The sequence below is a fragment of the Montipora foliosa genome, chromosome 2 (assembly GCF_036669935.1).
Source record: "Montipora foliosa isolate CH-2021 chromosome 2, ASM3666993v2, whole genome shotgun sequence".
Lineage (NCBI taxonomy): Eukaryota > Metazoa > Cnidaria > Anthozoa > Scleractinia > Acroporidae > Montipora > Montipora foliosa.
In genome coordinates, this window is record NC_090870.1 from 6960374 (window position 1) to 6977873 (window position 17500).

Sequence of the window (17500 nt, forward strand, 5' to 3'; positions counted from 1 at the left end):
TCGTTAACACCCCTCATTGGACCATTTTGGCCTTCTTCGATCGCTTTTTTATTCAACTGTTGACACGTGCCGTACATAGAAAAAGACATGTTTCTCGTCTCATTTCAAGTACGCCCTGTTTGTAATTTTGAACAATTTTCGAAGCCCTCCTCTCCAATTTTACCCCTACACTCTCCTAAGACCCCCTTTTGAAGCATGGGTACAGCCTTGTCGAAGACAGTTTGTGTTGAGTCTAATTTATTGGACAAGATTGCTTCGCGTCTTCCACAGCGATTTAAATGGCGGATAATGAATCTGATAGCGACGAAGACGTCGATATCCTTTCAAGTGTTGACGAAGGAAGGGGTTCTATAATGTTTGGAGAACATTTTGCCCACCATTTTCAACCATCGACCATTTCTCTTGGCCATATTGGAAGCCTTCATGGATCTACGGGCATTTCTTTTCCGCAGCAACAAAACGTCGCGAGGTAAATGGCCTTTGGAAATTATGCCATATTAAATTGCCGCCATATTTTCTTTGTCTTCGCGATCGAAGCTTGTTTTGTGTAGCGTGTATTTTCGCGAGAGAAGGTTCTGTAACTGTTCTCGAAGGTCCCTTCGTGGCAGACGAAAAGTTGACTCAGTAGACATTAAGACTGAAGTGGAAGGTACAAAAGAAACGGGGGAAAATAAAAAAATACTCGATGCTTTTATTTCACCGCGAAAGCCAAGTGTTGAAGTGTCTGTTCGTGCTATTTTTGTAGCTTTCTCGTTAACCGATCTTTTACATTTTCTTTTACATTCACCTGGTAATATTTCCCATTTTGTTTCATGTGCTCCCGACTTATCCCGACTTTTGTTTTAAATAACCTGATAATTTGGCATGAAATACGTGTTCAAGACAGCGCCCTTTTTTGCATCAGCTTGCTTTCAGCTGATGATTTTTGTCTCGTTCCGTGCACGCGCCCTGGCCTTAGCTTGCTCAAATCCAGCAAAGGTGACATTGGTTTAATTCTCTATTAACACGTAACTGTAGTTATCAGTTGAAGTTATCTCTACGTAATTTTTATTTTATTCTATATTATTTGAATTCCCTTATGTTTTCCTTAAAATATGACTCGGTTGTTTGTTGAGGTTTCGAAGAAAATCGAATGCCGTGAAATCGACATGTTTTGAACGTTGTGTTTAATTTCGTTTCGATTTCGTTTTTGGTAGTGGTGAGTCTCTTAAAGATTTGTTTGAAGGATTGAGACTGGAATATATGTACGTGCAAATTATCGGAATTTGAGTGTTGCTGTTAATATATTTGAGTACACTTTACCGTTTAGAAACTCCAGCGTTGGAGTTTTCATGTTTCTTTTTTAAACGAATGTACGCGTGTAAAAAGAAAGGCCTCCATTTTGTTGGAGGTTTGAGTAATCAATTCATCTGGTTCCTCTTTTCTGTAACGGTATGCCCTTGTAGTTCCACAGGCAAACAGTGACTGTAATTTTATTTTTCACTTCAAAAATATGTATTATTTTTGCCATGTTGTGAAATGTATTAACTCTCTCATAGATGGTTGGCATATTAGGGATAGTGGCTATCATAGGTGGTTGGCAAAATTTGCCTCCATGTTGATTCATGTTCAAGTTTCGTAGGTAGAAGTTGATGAATGGTCCATTCATTTGGTGATTCGACACAAATATGTTTTGCTCAAGCAGTTTTAACCCTTAACATTGAAAGAATTTTTGTTCTGAAAGGTTAAGAGATGTAAGTGAGCCTTTCATCTGAAATTAGACTTGAGTTCTGGATTTCCAATCTGATCATTAACTCGTTTTCCTTTGAAATAACTAAATTTTATATGATGTCACTAAATGTGAAGTATAATTTTTGTCAATGTTTATCAAGCGTTGCCAAGTATCAACCTTTTTTTAAAAATCAACCTTTGTAAAAAATATCAACCTTGAAGCTTTCACTAGGACTTCTTATACTCATCACTGGCATAATGACGCGAGAAGGTTGTCGGGAAGGGTGGTATCTCAGAGCATTGGAACAAAATTTGGATGCAGTAACCCTTTCAAAAAGGTGCTTTTCTTGACGCAATGTTTTGACCTTTCAGAGAATAATCTTGCTTCCAGAGTTTATAGTTCACCTGAATTTTTCTTCGATTTCACTGAGTTAGTGTAGTTGTGTCTTACTGCTGTTAGTGTTAATAATGTATTGGTGGAGCAATAAGTCTAAAGGTATACAACTTAAAATTAAGCTTGCTAAGTTTTGAAAGGTAGCTTTTATTATTATGCTTTTGTGATGGACAGGAATTGAAGTTGAAACAAATTTTATGTTGTCTGGCTTGCGGTGAACAATGGAAATAAACTATAAAGCTAGTCAGGATAAAAATATTTGTAATCTGAAATGCCAAGGGAAGTTAACTGAAAATATATTCTGGCTCTGTGCAAACTGTGGAAAGCATTTGTGGAGGTTTTTTTTTCTGAGTCTTTTCAGAAAATTCAGGAATGACAACATGCTATGCCTTCCAGGGAAATGATCAAAGAGTAAATGCAAAAAAAAAAAATCTCAAAATAAAAAAAAAACATCGATGTCTTCTTTCTGGCCAGATTCTTTATCTGGATTTGTGAAAGTAAAGAGAATATTCCAAGACTAGGAAGCTAAGATAGAATAAAAAGGAGATTAAGCCTTACTCTGTTGATTAGTCCACAGGCAGACAACCCTAAGGATGGAAGAGTGCGTGATGTCACGTTATTTTGAGACAGTTGTGACGGCCGATTCAACTGATTAAGGAAAATGTTCCATTAAAACTTCAAATTGCGATGTTTCTTTTCAAAAAATCCATTTTATGGACGGCCAGATGAATAAAGTTCACTCACCCACTATTTTCTGGGTTGTCCTGAGTGATTGGATGGGTTTTTGGGATGCTTTGATTTCCCCTTCAGATCCGATGTGTCGTCACATGCGATATAAATAGACAAAATGTGCAGCTTCCAAGACGGATCATTGCCGAGTGCCTCCAGAATTTAGCTGAATTTCTCCCAGTTATAAAGGTCACTTGCCTCCCAGCCTTGGGCATATGAAAAGTCAATAATGTTGCTAGCATCGTGCCAAAAATCATCGCCTTTACATAGCTCTACAACCTCAAAATCCTGCTTGATTTTCAAGCTTCACTCAGGTTTTTGCCATCGCCATATGATCGGGACAGAAGTGGTCAATCATTGGAATTTGATCAAAATCAAGTTAACCAATCAAAAATCGCTGACTTTTAATTTTGTCCCTCTTGGGGGGAATCTACGCTTTTTGATTGGTTAATTTGATTGTGATCAAATTCCAATGATTGACCACTTCTGTCCCGATCATTACATGGCAATGGCAAAAACCTGAGCGAAGCTTGAAAATTGAGCAGGATTTTGAGGTTGCAGAGCCGTGTAAATTCAATGATTTTTTACGCGATGCTAGCAAAATTATCAACTTTTCATGTGCCCAAGGCTGGGAGTCGAAAGACCTTTCAGTGGTAAGAGCTTGACTTAAACCAGGAAACTCTCAAAGAAAATCCCAAACCAGTTGGCCATGCTAACCTTTGAATCTGTGTCAGAAAAATTAATGTAAAACTAAAATGAAAGTGATCATGGAATACAGCAGAAAATGTACGGTGACGTTAGATACTGTAATTAATCTGACTTTTTTACACTGTCATTGAGGTTGCTCACACTTCAGATCTCACTTAACATTTGCTGCGCAAAAAAACCAACAACCTTCTTTCAATAGTGTGAAAGGCCAATGTCTTGGTGTTTCCATGGAACCAATCAAGGCCATTAAATTAATGTTGTTAATAGTAATACATGAGGCAGCAGGTTGGTTATTTAATAGTGATACATGAAGCAGCAGTTAACCTAGCAACCTTTGTGGCTTTCTTAATTGGTGTTGATAGAAGAATCCTCCTCACAAGAAGGGGTTTCTCCACTAACTAAAACATTCACTAATATAAATTAGCAGGTAGTTTGAGGGGAATATTGTGTATGTGAATGGTGAGTTGAGGAAAAATCATAGACAAAAGTTAGAGTTAGCCTGTAAAATGAGGGGGAGGAAGGAAGGAAGCAAACTCTCAACCCCAAAATAAGGTTAACAAATGAAACAAACTCTGTGTGAAATTAAAAACTTTAATCTCAGAAACAGCCAGACAGAACATACATACGAAAAACTAAATCACGTAGGAGGGATTAATAAATATTTGACCATGAAAATTATTCGTTCTTAAAAATGGGAATAAAGATGAAAAATCTTTACACTAAAATCCTCATTCTTAAAAAGTATATGGACAAAAACTAAAGAAATCCCACGGAATATGAAACACAGGTTCCACGAGGTGAATCCAAAAATCCCAAGGATAAAGACAAGGTGACTGCGACACCATTAGGCTCGTAAATGGCTGCGAATCTTCAGGGGTAGAACGCAATCGAGCAAGGGGGTTTCTAGTCCAGTACCAGACCTCTACCCGACCTCCTCGTGCCGAGTCAAGGAGGGAAAAAGAGAAGAACAACAAGCCGTAACCCTGGACAAAAACCAACACTAAAAACCATGGACAGACTAACATGACCAAAGCTTCCAAGTTGATTAACCAAAAATGGAAAGTAACACTTACCAAAAACACAACTCATCATGTGTATCATGGAAGTTCCAAAGCAAAATTGTAGTTAAAAATAAAGGAAAAAGGATACCTGGTTACTTACATTGAAGAAAAAGTGTACTACATGTACTATCTGGCTGTTTCTGAGATCAAAGTTTTTAATTTCACACAGAGTTTGTTTCATTTGTCACCCTTTTTTTGGGGTTGAGAGTTTGTTTTGTAAATTTCTCCCCCTCATTTTACAGACTAACCCTAACTTTTGTCTATGATGTTTCCTCAACTCACCATTCACACACACACACACAATATTCCCCTTAAACTACCTTCTAATTAGTGAATGTTTTAGTTAGTGGAGAGAAACCCCTTCTTGTAAGGAGGATTCTTCTATCAAAACCAATTAAGAAAGCCATGAAGGTTGCGAGGTTAACTGCTGCTTCATGTATTACTATTAAAATAATAACCAAACTGTATGTGACCAGAAGCTTGTCACCTTGATGGGTTTAACTCTGGTTTAGAGCTGGGGTTTTTCCGAGTTTTAAAATTTCCTTATTTGGATGTAACATAGCTTGTGCATTTTCCTGTGTGTGCAGCTTCGATCTTATTTTTGTCCATTTGTGTGCATAAAATTAGTGTTCTGAAATCCCCAGCTTTCTTCCAAGGAAAAGAGTTGCAAGTTACGTGCTTCAAGGTCATTTGCTTCTAAGATGTGACAGTCATTTCACCCATTTAAATTCACTGGGTTTTAGCTTTCAAATGAAGAGCATCTGTTTGATGAGACAGTCTAATTAATTTGTTTTTGCATTTACTACGATTCTCAGTTGAGCACGGCAACTTGCTTCGTTTCCAAGAGTAACTTTTAGGGCGTTGACGTCATGAGCAATAAAGCCAGCCAAAATCAGACTGGTAACCGTTACCAGTTAAATGACGTCAAAGCCCGAAAAGTTACCCTTGAAAACGAAGCAAGTTGCCCTTGACAACTTGCAAACTTTAACCCTGAAACTTTGTCATCAAACTACCCTAGTGTCATACTCAACCCGAGAATCATAGTGGTATGCACGTGAAACTGTTCCATAGGGGGGCAGGTACTGCCCAGGGGTATTGCTGACTTCGACTCGGATTGAGCGAAAAACGGTTTTGTTAACCAAACCTATTCGATGTTTGCCCTGATTTCAGCGAGGTTAGCTTGAAGATTAGGGCTTGGGTGATTTCTTGAGGCCTTGTCATTTTTTTGTGTTGATCAGAGGTGAACAATGTGAGTTGATCCAGGCTGACTTTTTTTGCCTGCTTGTGGAGGCATTTTGGTCTTGTGTTCATGTCCGAAGTGTTGGTGTAACAAAGACACCTGGTCACATAGCTTTTAACACCATCTTCTAAAAGCTTATGCATTAGAAAACCATTTCATATGAAAGTATCTCTTTTGAAGCTTGAATGAAACTGTTTTTAGTAATTTGTTACAGTGACCCACCCTTGTGGATGGCTTTTGTAGATGCAATGTCACATGGCTCAAACTCAACTTACCGTACATATTCAGCTATAAGCTGAGCGACTTCTACACAAATCCACACTCAATTTGGGCAAATATGAAGCCATAGAAGGGGTCTCGGCTTATAACCGAGTATTTTTGGTAAGAAAATTTTCAGGAAATTAAAACAGTAGCGAATGAACATGTATTCACTTACAAGCTGAGCTAAATTACTGTTGAAGTGAAGAGCAGTGGTTGTTTTATGGACTCTTATTTGGTAGCCCACAAAGGAGCCATTTGTCTTGTTGTGTGATTGGGATCGATCTTACTGCTTGTCTCCTTCATCACTGTCTGTTTAGAATTCGTCATCCATTTCCTTGTCTTCACAATTTTCTTCTTCTGGAATATGGGGCAAAACATGACAAATTAAACTTAAGATCTTATTTGCTCTGTCTTAACCCTTGACCTTCCTTAACCTTTCACAACAAAAACATATACGGTGAAGTAAAAATAATTTATTCATTTTTGCCCTTCTCCTTAGAAAAATTCACAGCCTTATGTATTGTTAATAGTCCCGGGACATATCTAGTATTCCATTAAAAGGAGCAGAAAGTAAATTGTTTTATTTTATTCTTTCTAGTTCTTCACTTGAGACCAGATTAATAAGTGTTGCATAGCATGAAATGTGGATGAAATTGAAAGAAATTACAAATCTGTCACTCAAATGTCACTTGAATAATTATGTGTTTGCACAGAGCCATTTACTTGTTTTTATCATTTTTTTATGACTGAGTACTTGTACGGTCCTTGAAATTCAAAATTTTGATAAAACATTCTCCAGCAAGTTTTTCATGTTGTTTCTGGTACATGAATTTGTAAAACTGTTTAAATCTTGCAGGCAACTATTTCAAACAGCCAAGAAGAGTTGTTAGTTTTTTGATTTTGAAGCAGTAAGCTTTGTGGCGGTTAAACCTTTCACTTGACTTCAACAAGTTTCCTTTCCCGTGTGGCTGATTACCACAGAGATAATTATAATAAACATGTTACTAACCTCGTTTTTGTGGTCTGTATTGTAAAATTACAGATCCTCATTTTTTCTCGTTGATTTATGGGCCACATACTTTGCACTTGGGCTATAAATCAGTGGGAAAAAATTTGGTTCGTAATTTTACAATACAGACTTCGAACTCGGTGAGTAAGACGTATGTATGTACTACTTTTAAAGTGTAGAGTGAATTTTTATAGGAATTACACGCACAGTGAAATACCCTGAAAATTGCACACTCAAAAGAATATTCTGGTGTGGCTTGGGTTTTGCACATGCTCACATTACATAGTATATTATTCAGTAATGTTTAAAAAACAAGCAGCAATTTTTTTATCAGGTTGAACAACAAGGCATAGCCAAGTGCTTTAGACCTGATAAAACTTGTGTTGCAAGTTTTATTGAACAGTTTAAAAAACAAAAAGTGTGGTTCTCTGGAGTCCGAACAAAGGTTGTAGAGGAGAACATTACGTACCATACAAGAGAATTCAAACAAGCTGTGCCTTATTGGCATGCTTTATAATTATACAGAACTCTAGTGAGTGTTTTATCAGTTATAGTATTTATTATTATTAAGCTTCATAGCCTCGTGCACATGACGTTTTATCAATGACCAGGGCCTGGTTGTTCAAAAGCCGATTAACACTAATCCCGCCTTAAAAATTAACCAAGGATTTTATATCTCTACCCACAAATGCTGGCCAACGCTGATATTTGGCAAAACTTTACATTAGAAGAAGTCAATCTTGAAAAACAAAAATAAGCAAAAGAAATTTTCACCAAAAAGTTGAAAACATGAAACAAAAGTTACGCTAATCCTGGATTAAATTAATCGGCTTTCGAACAACCAGGCCCTGATAGGCTTTTTTTCTCATGAATTATTAAGTAGTTTTTGAATGAATTATGACGAAACAGACCCAAGAATCATTGGGAAAATGGAACATTGGGTCTCATGTGGACAAGTTTCTTCCGTCCATCGTTTTTACAATAATGGCTGGTTCTCATGACGTTTTCATCTCGGTCCCTTGAGAATTGAATACATTTCACAGATCGGTTACAGAACCTTGCACTCCATTTAATGCTTAACCTTTTACCAATGATGCGCACCACTATATTATAAATATACTGTTGAAGGTTCACACGGTGAAATGGAAGAAAATGCTAACTTCTTGGAAGTCTCCGTTTTCATATTGTCACTATTATTCCAAATTATATGGGATTAACTGTTATTCTCAACCCTTAAGGGTACCCCAGGTCAGATTAAAATCTGTAAGGTATCCTTGTAGGAGGCAAAGGAATCAGAAAGCACTAGAAAGAGCATCTAAGGATATTTTTTTTTGTTGACCGAACTTGCAAAGACCTTTTGAAAATCTGTGATAGTTTAAAAGAAAGGTGTCTATATATAGATATCACGGCCTATACCACCAAGTTTAAGAAAATCAGCATTGACACCCTCTTACTATCAAAATCACTACAGTGGTAAATCTGCCGTTAGAATTTTTAAGTGCGGATTCCGAAAAACTTATCACATGATCCGCAGAAGAAGGCGTCACATGACATAAAAGAGTTGTCACGTGGTTCGTACTCCAACAACAAACACTTTTTTAGATCACATGACATTATTTTTCGGATCACATGACAATTTCTTTAAGATCACGTGTTTAGAATCGAACCACTTCGGATTCAAATTTCCAATGGCACTTTTACCACTCTATTGGTTTTGATGGTAATTTGGAATCCTTTGTCTTCACATGATGTCGCTTTGGTGTCATGAAATCCATAAGACTACAGCTGATCCGATTCTTGCGCAGAAACTCTATCAGGTGCTCTTTTTGTAAAATGTAAAGAGGCAGAAATGGCAGGAGGCAACCGGTTGGCTATTTACAAAGCGGGACAACCGAAACAAAATCCAAACCAGGGGTCAATTTAATAAAACTTTTACACGTGTAACTTACAAGTGTAGCCATTGTTTTAGAGTCTGAGAACAATAGCTACACTTGTAAGTTACACGTGTAAAAGTTTTATGAAATTGACCCCAGATATCACGGAACAGGATTTGAACCTGGGACAACCGCATGCAAACTCAACGCCCTAAGCACTGGACCAAGCTGTCTCCTGCCATGCTGCCTCTTTTTCACAGTTTAGTCGGGTTGAACCCTGCGGCAATGTTTTTTTGGCTTGGCAAATTTGTCTAGTCGTCTTTATAATTTTGTGGTGTGACTTTTGATAGACAGGAAAGTGAGTCAGGCTCTGAAGGCTCAGGTAGCAGCCAGTCCGATTCAGAGTCCAATGATGAAGGTAATGAACAACCCCAAATACGACAGAGACAGCCGCTGCCGCCTCCATTATCTCATTACTACCCAGCTATGTTGTCACCTCCAAGAGACCCTCATGCAGTCAATAACAATCCCACCACCCCAACACAGAAAAAGAAGTTTGAAGATAGAGTAAGTACAGTGATGTCTGATCTTTAGTTCTATGGTGCCACTATCAGACTTCTGATCTATATGTTTCAAGATCATGTTAGTTTGTCGTGGTGATTGCAGTCCTGAAAGGGCTATTCTTGACGACAAGAGTCTTGAAAATGTGAATGGAAGTCACTGTATTTCCACTTAATGCTTAGCCTATTTTCTTTTGGTTGTCCTTTCTCATCTCTCTTGAAATTCCAAAATTTTGTTTTTATTCAGTTTTGGGAAGAGGATCCGGAAGCCTATGGAGTACGGAGATCTAGTAGGTCAAGAAAGGAGCCTGAGAGATTTAATATCATTCAAGATGTATGTTGAATAACAATGAATGAACAACTAAGCTTGTTAATTTGGGAGAACAGGGTGTGTACAGGTCATGGAAAACTTGGAAAGTCGTGGAATTGAAGTATTTCAGTTTCCAGGCCTGGAAAGTCATGGAATTTAATTGTCGGTCATGGAAAGTCATGGAAAATTATAGTTATGTGTGGTATGTAAATTATTGCAGAAGTGGAAGCAATGACAAAATAAAATACAGGCTAGTTATGTCAGAAAATACCCCAAAAACAAGGACGATTTTGACAATTTTCAAAACTGGCAGCTAAACTTGAGGTCATGGAAAACTGGAAAAAGTCATGGAATGTGAAAAACTCTTAAGAGTACCAACCCTGGAGAAATTCTGGTTTGACGCTCTGAAATTTCTGGGTGTCAAATTAAATCCCTGGGATATTTCCACCTTTGTTCGCAAGCCAGTGTTTCCAATAATAGATCATTAATTTTTTCAGTTGTAGCTAGCTAAGTTACCTGATCTAAGCTGCCAGTGACCCTGCTTTGATTACAAACCTTTCTGCGTTTCTTACGTCAATGGAGACTAATTAGAATTACTTTTCTGTCATAAAGGGATCAGGAAGTGAGGACGGTGAGAAACATGGACAAATACAAAGGAAAAAGAAAGGAAGGCAAGGGAGGAGGATTTCATCAACCAGGTTAGAGGTCAATGTTGTTACATTTAACCATTTCACCCCCGAAAGTGTTCCCCATTGACCAGTTAAATAATTTGGTGTTAGGATCAGGTTAGCATCTTTAATCTTAATCCAACAAAGTCTGAACACCAGCTACCCATTCACACCAGAGTTGCTAAAGGGTTCTTTTTAGGTTAGAATTGTCTTGGTGGTTTTATAATCTTACGTCTACTTAAAGTGCTACTATGATTAAAAAAACATCACTATCCCTTTTCCTTGAGACTTTGAAAGTGTGTTTCCTTAATTAAAACTCCTTCCCTCACAGAGTTCAAATTAACCGTTGACTCCCGGGGGGTTCCCCGTTGACGAGTAAAATCGTCTGGCGTCAGACTGAGTAAAATACTGGCCGGTTTAGGCCGGTTTGGGTGTCAAAGGGTCAAAGGGTTAAGTATGCAACTTATTACCTGCATTACCGGACTAAGTGAAAGAGTTAATAATGTTTAATGCATAAATAGCTTGATCTTCTTGCTATTGGTGTAAAACCTGTGCAGCTAATGTTCTTTTTCAGTGAAGATTGGTCGGCAGTAGATGGCCATGGAAGTGAAAGTGATAGCAGTGACAACTATGTCCCTGAACAAGAAGTGTGGAACAGACCCAGACCAGTGCCACGGCCAAATGCAAGGGTACCACCCGTTGTACCGAAAGTGAAAGATTCTGTCCCGCGAAAGAGAAACCTGGGGCTGTCACCACAAAAAGCTCCTAGCAGGGTGAGGAAGTTAGAGAGTGAAGAATCTGACGAAGAGGAAGATGATGATGATGATGACGAAGAAGATGATGACGATGATGATGAAAATAATAGAAACTCCACAAGAAGAGCTGCAGTTACAATTTCAAGGTAAATGATTGAAATGGCGAAGAGAGTTTACATAATTATGTCAAAAAGGCGAAGTGCAGTCTTTTTCAATTTTGATTAATTTAATTAGAACATGTTTATGAACAACAAACATTGCTGAAAAGTTGATTATCTGGAGATTTTAGCTGTCACCAAGGACTTCCACTGGCAGCTAATTTACAGGACTGGAAAAAAAAAAAGAGTTCTTTTCACTGCCTGAAATGCAACAAGTCACTGAGGCTCACTAGTTAGGTTGCTTTGTGAGCCTGCTTAATTAGATCTTTCTCAATGAAATACATGTATATATATATATCTGGGTCCTTAGTTCATCTCAAAAATTGATTAGGGCTTCTGATAGAGCTGTTATCAAATGAGTGTCGTAAAACCAACACCAAAGTAATTACTTTGGCCAATCAAAAAGGACGGAGACAATCCAGTAAACCAATCAAAACTTGAAGCAATTACAAGATTTTAGGCCAAAGGCCACTCATTTGAAAACTGCGCTAACGATTTGAGAAGTTAAACATTATCATGCATGTTCATCATTATCATTTTAAAACTGAGATTCAGTTGAAGTTGGTGTAAGTGGAGATGTGTCAGGGTTAGCACACAATTGCGAAAAGATTTTTGCGATTTTTGCCAAAATTGCAAATTATGCGAAAAATCATTAATAAAAAAAAAAAAACTGTTAAGGTAGAGAGGACTTCCAAACTGTGTGAAAAATTGCATAAAACTGAAACTGAGACTCACCTTAAATTGCCTGATTTTTTGAACATTTTTTTTTTTCTTAAGTCGCTTTAAGTTGCCTAAAGTTACAGTATAGGCCAACATCATGAAAACGTGGCCTTTTTGTGGGAGAGCTTTTACAAGCTTACTGTATCTCTTTACAGTTCTATTGTGACTCATTAGAGCCCTATGTTATCTCAAATGGAACAAATTTCCCAATTTTTGATTCACTGCGAAAAGTGCATGGTACTTGGAGCTTCTTTTATGAAGATTTTATACCATGAACGAACATAATTACATGTATGCATAGTTTGTAGCCTGTTGAAGGAGTCCTGTACAGAAGTACATGCATTGCCTATGCCTTATAGAGTTAAATGCGATATGTTAGGGATTGTTATAAATTGAGCAAAAATTGCCAAAATCTTGATTCTTGTCGGGTACTTGCGTTATTATTCATATGTTTTCAGCTTTTAAGAATTTGGTGATTTTACGGTAAATTTCGCACAAAATCACAAAAATCGTGGGTCGTAGTTGGGGCCTTGCTTTCTTCTTTTCACTTTTTTATGATTTTTGGGAATTTTGCACAATTTTCGCAAAAATCGCAGAGATTGCAAGTCCTATTTGGGGACTTGTCGTCGTCTTTTCACCGTTTTTTGCAATTTTCGCAGCTGCTTGCAAACCTGGACATAAGTGTGTAAGTGGCGTATTTTTAGGTTTACTGTTTGAACATGGTCTATCAGTAGGAAAAATATACGCACCTGCATAGCTCATCCTTTTTCCTTTGTTGTCCCACATTAATATACATGTCATAATTATATTGCATCCTTGGGACAACATTATCTGAAACAGCAATTCCATATAACTGTTTTGGAGTGTGCAACAATGTCTCTATCAGCCTAATTTAACATGGGAAATTATTTTTTTTGCTCTGGACTTAGTTACAAAGAGGAGAGTGAAGATGGAACTGACTCAGATGACCTTATCGAACAGAGTCAGGATGCCAGCGGCGACTATGTGGAAGATGACAGGGAATGCATTGAGAGGGTTCTGTACAGTCGCATTGGTCGACCAGGAGAGATTGGAGCCATAACAACAGTCTATGCACCTGATTATGAGGAAACCAGGAAGCGCGGGGAACCTCTTCCAGGTGAACCGCAAGAGGTGCAGTACTTGATTAAGTGGAAAGGATGGTCGCATTTGCATAACACATGGGAAACGGAAAAGAGTCTGACTGAACAGAATGTAAAGGGACTTAAAAAGCTGAGTAACTTCATGAAACGGGAGCATGACATTGCAACTTGGTTAGTGATAGATGATGATAATTATCAATGCTTTGGTGCACAGTAAAAGACAGTGGACATAACTTGGGGCGTAAACAAGGGGCAGGGAATGCACTGGCAGGGCCCTTGGCGCCTAGCGGAGGAGGTGCCACATGCCTGTATTGCAAACTAGGTGGGCATAGTTGCTAGCATGTTGTCCTGGGGCCAAGTTAACACAGTCCAGCAAAGTAACAATATGCCCCCAGTAACAATAAGCTTGTAAGGAAAACATACAAGAGAACCAGAAAGCCAAACAGGATTGGGGCAGGGGTAGGGAGGAATTAAATTTCTGAACAGAAAAAGAACAAACTGAGCTTTGAAAATGTCAAACCAAGAAGGCTCACATGGCAGGATTGAACAAAAGGGCCAAACAAGGTAATCATGTGATGGGAAGTCACACTCCCCTCCCAGGCTCTACCCAGTATTTGCTTACCAACAGTGACATCTATTTTATTCAAAAATATCACTAATGATAATTAATAATAATAATCATCATCATCATAAGATGGTAATGATAGTATTTACAACAATACTAATTAAAATTAAATGATGATAATGCACTTTATTTAATTAATGGAGGGGAAATACTGTACATGTGGTTTTTGACTGGTAAAACCCTTTGACTCATCAGGCACTGGAGTAAAATCGTCTGGCATTAGACATAGTGAAATCTATTAGCTCTCACTCCCAGGGATCAATGGGGGAAAGAGTTAAGCAGGTTTTAGTATGAAATTATGCAATCATCTCTTGGTAAACTGGGCTTTGTCATGAAACAGATCTATACATGTCGAAGGCATGTATATCAAATCAAGTTTTGGCCCATAGCGCATGAATGCTGAACCTTTCCGTGAAGTAGAAGTGTCAATCTTGACCTTGTTAGTCTTCTACCAAAATTCCACTTATGTTTGGATCAGTTTTCTCACCAAGATGTTGTCTTAGGGAGTCTCAAGGCCCCCCTTTCCTGAAAAATTGGGGTCCTGCAAGGGCTTAAGTGGGACAAAGTTACTTGTGCTTCATGACTAGGGTGGAAAAAATACGTCATGATTTCTCTGTCCATTTCATCAAGGCATGTTAAAATTGGAACTCTTGCAATGGTGGCCCTTTGACAATATTGTAAATTAATATATTTGTCTTTTTCATGATTTGTTTGCCTTGAGATGGATCTTACAGGTCATGATCTTTTTGTCAGCATCATAGGCAAGCCATGTGTTTTTTAGACTGCCATTCACTCTGAAAAACATGGGCTTTCTTCAGTGCAGCAGCTTGTTGGTCTTTGTTTGCTACGTTGTCCGTTTCATCCTCTTCACCCGCGTTTCGATGATCTTGTACACTTTCTTAAATCCTTTGGTACTTATAGGGTGAAAGAATGTAATTTTCTCTGTCCCACGACAAATAACATATCAGCCCACACTCTAAATTATCTGTTACACAAAGTACCTACCTGATCTAATATGGCGGTCAAGATGTCCAAGTTGTGCTATGCCAACAAAACAAAAGTCAATAAAATTGAAGGCTTTGAATACTTTGATAAACTATTTTAGTAGTAGCTTGACCATTAAAACGCTGCTAACTTACTCAGTGTAAAAGTCTGTTTTGCTTGTAGAATCCTTGTGCACCCAAGTGGGCGCATTCGCGCGGGTTTTAATGCGCCATTCCTATTTTCCTTGCGGGAGTCCCGCAAGAGTACAGCCTCGTGAGAACACTGTTGGATTTTTTTGTTGGATTTTTGATAGGTTGAACAAGGTAGTTGTGCATTAAAGCTTGGCTTCCTCCTAAAGCATAGTTTTTGTTTTAAAATGATTTATTTTGAGGTATAACCTTTGTGAAGATCTGTATTTAATTTAATAGAACTAGATAATATTATCATCGCACATTAAAGATATTCCCCGTCAATTTAGATATTTTAATATTTAAGTCAAATTTGACAGCACTGTTGCTTTTTCTGCAGGAAAAAGTTTGCTGCACCAGAAGATGTGGAGTATTTCAATATTCAGTTACAAATGAACTATGATTTGTATGATGAGTACAAAGAAGTTGAGAGAATTATTGGTAAATATCATAGTTTTTGATGTCTTAAATAAGCGTCAATAATTATTAACCCATTGACGAGTAAAATCATCTGGCATTAGACAGAGTAAAATACTAACTCTGGCCGGTTTAAGCCGGTTTGGATGTTAAAGGGTAATGTCTCTGTTCGTTATGCTTTATGTTAAACATGCTTGCAAACTAGATAAGACTCAAGTTGGTGTTAATGGGGGAGTCCTGCCTTGCATTAGGTTAGCCAGCCTGTGCAACGTCCAGTTATTGTGTGACACAGGAACCTTATTTATCTTCCCAGCACTTAAAGCTGAACGTAAAACAGCATGTGCTAGATTGGACAAGAGTATCAGTTAGCAGATGATATTAAAAAGGCAATGCAGCCAACAAGCTTGGGGGAAGTTGCAGTGCACACTTAACTGCACCACACAGGAGTGACCCAAGTTTATTAGAGTGCATATAACATTAACTAAGCATTTTTTGAAAAAATCTTAGTTAGCATTTAACCTTCTACATCAAGCTATGTTCGAAAATCCCCTAACCCTTTTGCAACTGAGAAGTTCCCCAGTGATAAATAAGTAGGGAACTTAAGCATATTTAGTGGGCAAAAACAACAGCTTTGCATGCCCAGCACATGCATTTTTCACTTTTGTCCATTTCTTTGCCTGTTGTCTGCAAAACGTCAATGCGAAACAGCCAAATTTAAGGTTTTAGGAACAACGAGGGCGCTTGAAGATAAAATTTCAGTCTCTCCCCTAAATTAAGCGTCATTCCAACCAGGGTCATTCTTGAGGAACTACCACACCCTTGTCATATTAAAAAGGTTGAAATAGTCACGAAGTAATTACAACAACGCAATTTTTTTTTTTGCAATGATGTTCTCATTCTCGTTGATGTCGTTGTCGTCATTGCTTAAGTTCCCTAGTGCAAGGCTGCTGCCTAACAGTTGCCTTGTCTCCTGGGGCACCTTACTTGCGATCGCAGGCGACCAAATTTCTGAACGAGTAGCCCGAACGGGTGCCTCACTTTTATCACAAAGGTATTCATCCTGACTTTTAATTAATTATTTCTGGGCTCTTATAGAAATGACCCGAGCTACTAACTGTTAATGTTGGAAGCCCGAAGGGCTCCGGAAAAATTTTCTTAGATAGCAGCCTTGCCCTGGTGTCTGCTTTAGGAGGGAGACTGTTAACTAAACAGCTTATCTTTTATGTTGCAGCTCACACTATGGCAAAAAATCTGGATGAAAAAGGAAATACTGTGAACCAAGTGGACTATTTATGCAAGTGGCAGGGGTTACCGTATGGCGAGAGCACGTGGGAAGACGGGGGCCTTATTTCAAGATTTTACCAGGATAAAATTGATGACTATCTCAATCGACAACACTCTGATAAAATTCCAGCAAGAAGTGCAAAGGTCCATCGGCAAAGACCAAAGTTTGTCCCAATTAAGAAACAACCATCTTTTCTTGGCTGTACTGCTGATCTTAAACTACGAGATTACCAACTGGATGGATTAAATTGGCTCGTTAATTCATGGTGCAAAGGGCATTCGGTTATTCTGGCTGATGAAATGGGTCTTGGCAAAACTATACAAGTTATTTCATTTCTGTCCTATTTATACAATGCCCAGGCACTTTATGGACCTTTCTTGTTGGTCGTGCCTTTGTCCACAATGGCAGCTTGGCAGAGAGAATTCAGTCTGTGGGGTCAAGATATTAATGTGGTGGTTTATCTTGGAGATGTCACTAGTAGAAACAAGGTAAGTACAGTAATTTCTTCTGTTATTCGCTCTTTTTTTCTTTGAATATAATCAAATGTTGGTTTTACTGCTGATAATGTAATGGTTAACATTAATTTCAGATCCGTGAATTTGAATGGTACCGATCCAATAGCAAGTCTTTGAAATTCAATGCACTTCTTACAACTTACGAGATTCTACTAAAGGATAAGGTAAGTGCTAAGTCGTGTCTCGTGACATTACTTGCCAATGTCTG

At 38.1% G+C, this 17500-nt stretch overlaps 1 protein-coding gene across 1 annotated transcript in view; it reads left to right on the plus strand.

Moving 5' to 3' along the window:
* The window catches only part of LOC137992268 (chromodomain-helicase-DNA-binding protein 1-like), a 42139-nt gene that overhangs the window by 483 nt on the left and 24156 nt on the right, over window positions 1-17500 (plus strand). Inside the window, exons 2-10 of the mRNA XM_068837506.1 lie at window positions 271-469; window positions 9337-9553; window positions 9794-9880; window positions 10469-10554; window positions 11099-11425; window positions 13087-13449; window positions 15416-15516; window positions 16724-17265; window positions 17367-17456. Of these exons, the coding sequence (XP_068693607.1) occupies window positions 279-469; window positions 9337-9553; window positions 9794-9880; window positions 10469-10554; window positions 11099-11425; window positions 13087-13449; window positions 15416-15516; window positions 16724-17265; window positions 17367-17456 (2004 nt within the window). The 5' untranslated portion in view covers window positions 271-278. The remainder of the gene's footprint in view (window positions 1-270; window positions 470-9336; window positions 9554-9793; window positions 9881-10468; window positions 10555-11098; window positions 11426-13086; window positions 13450-15415; window positions 15517-16723; window positions 17266-17366; window positions 17457-17500) is intronic.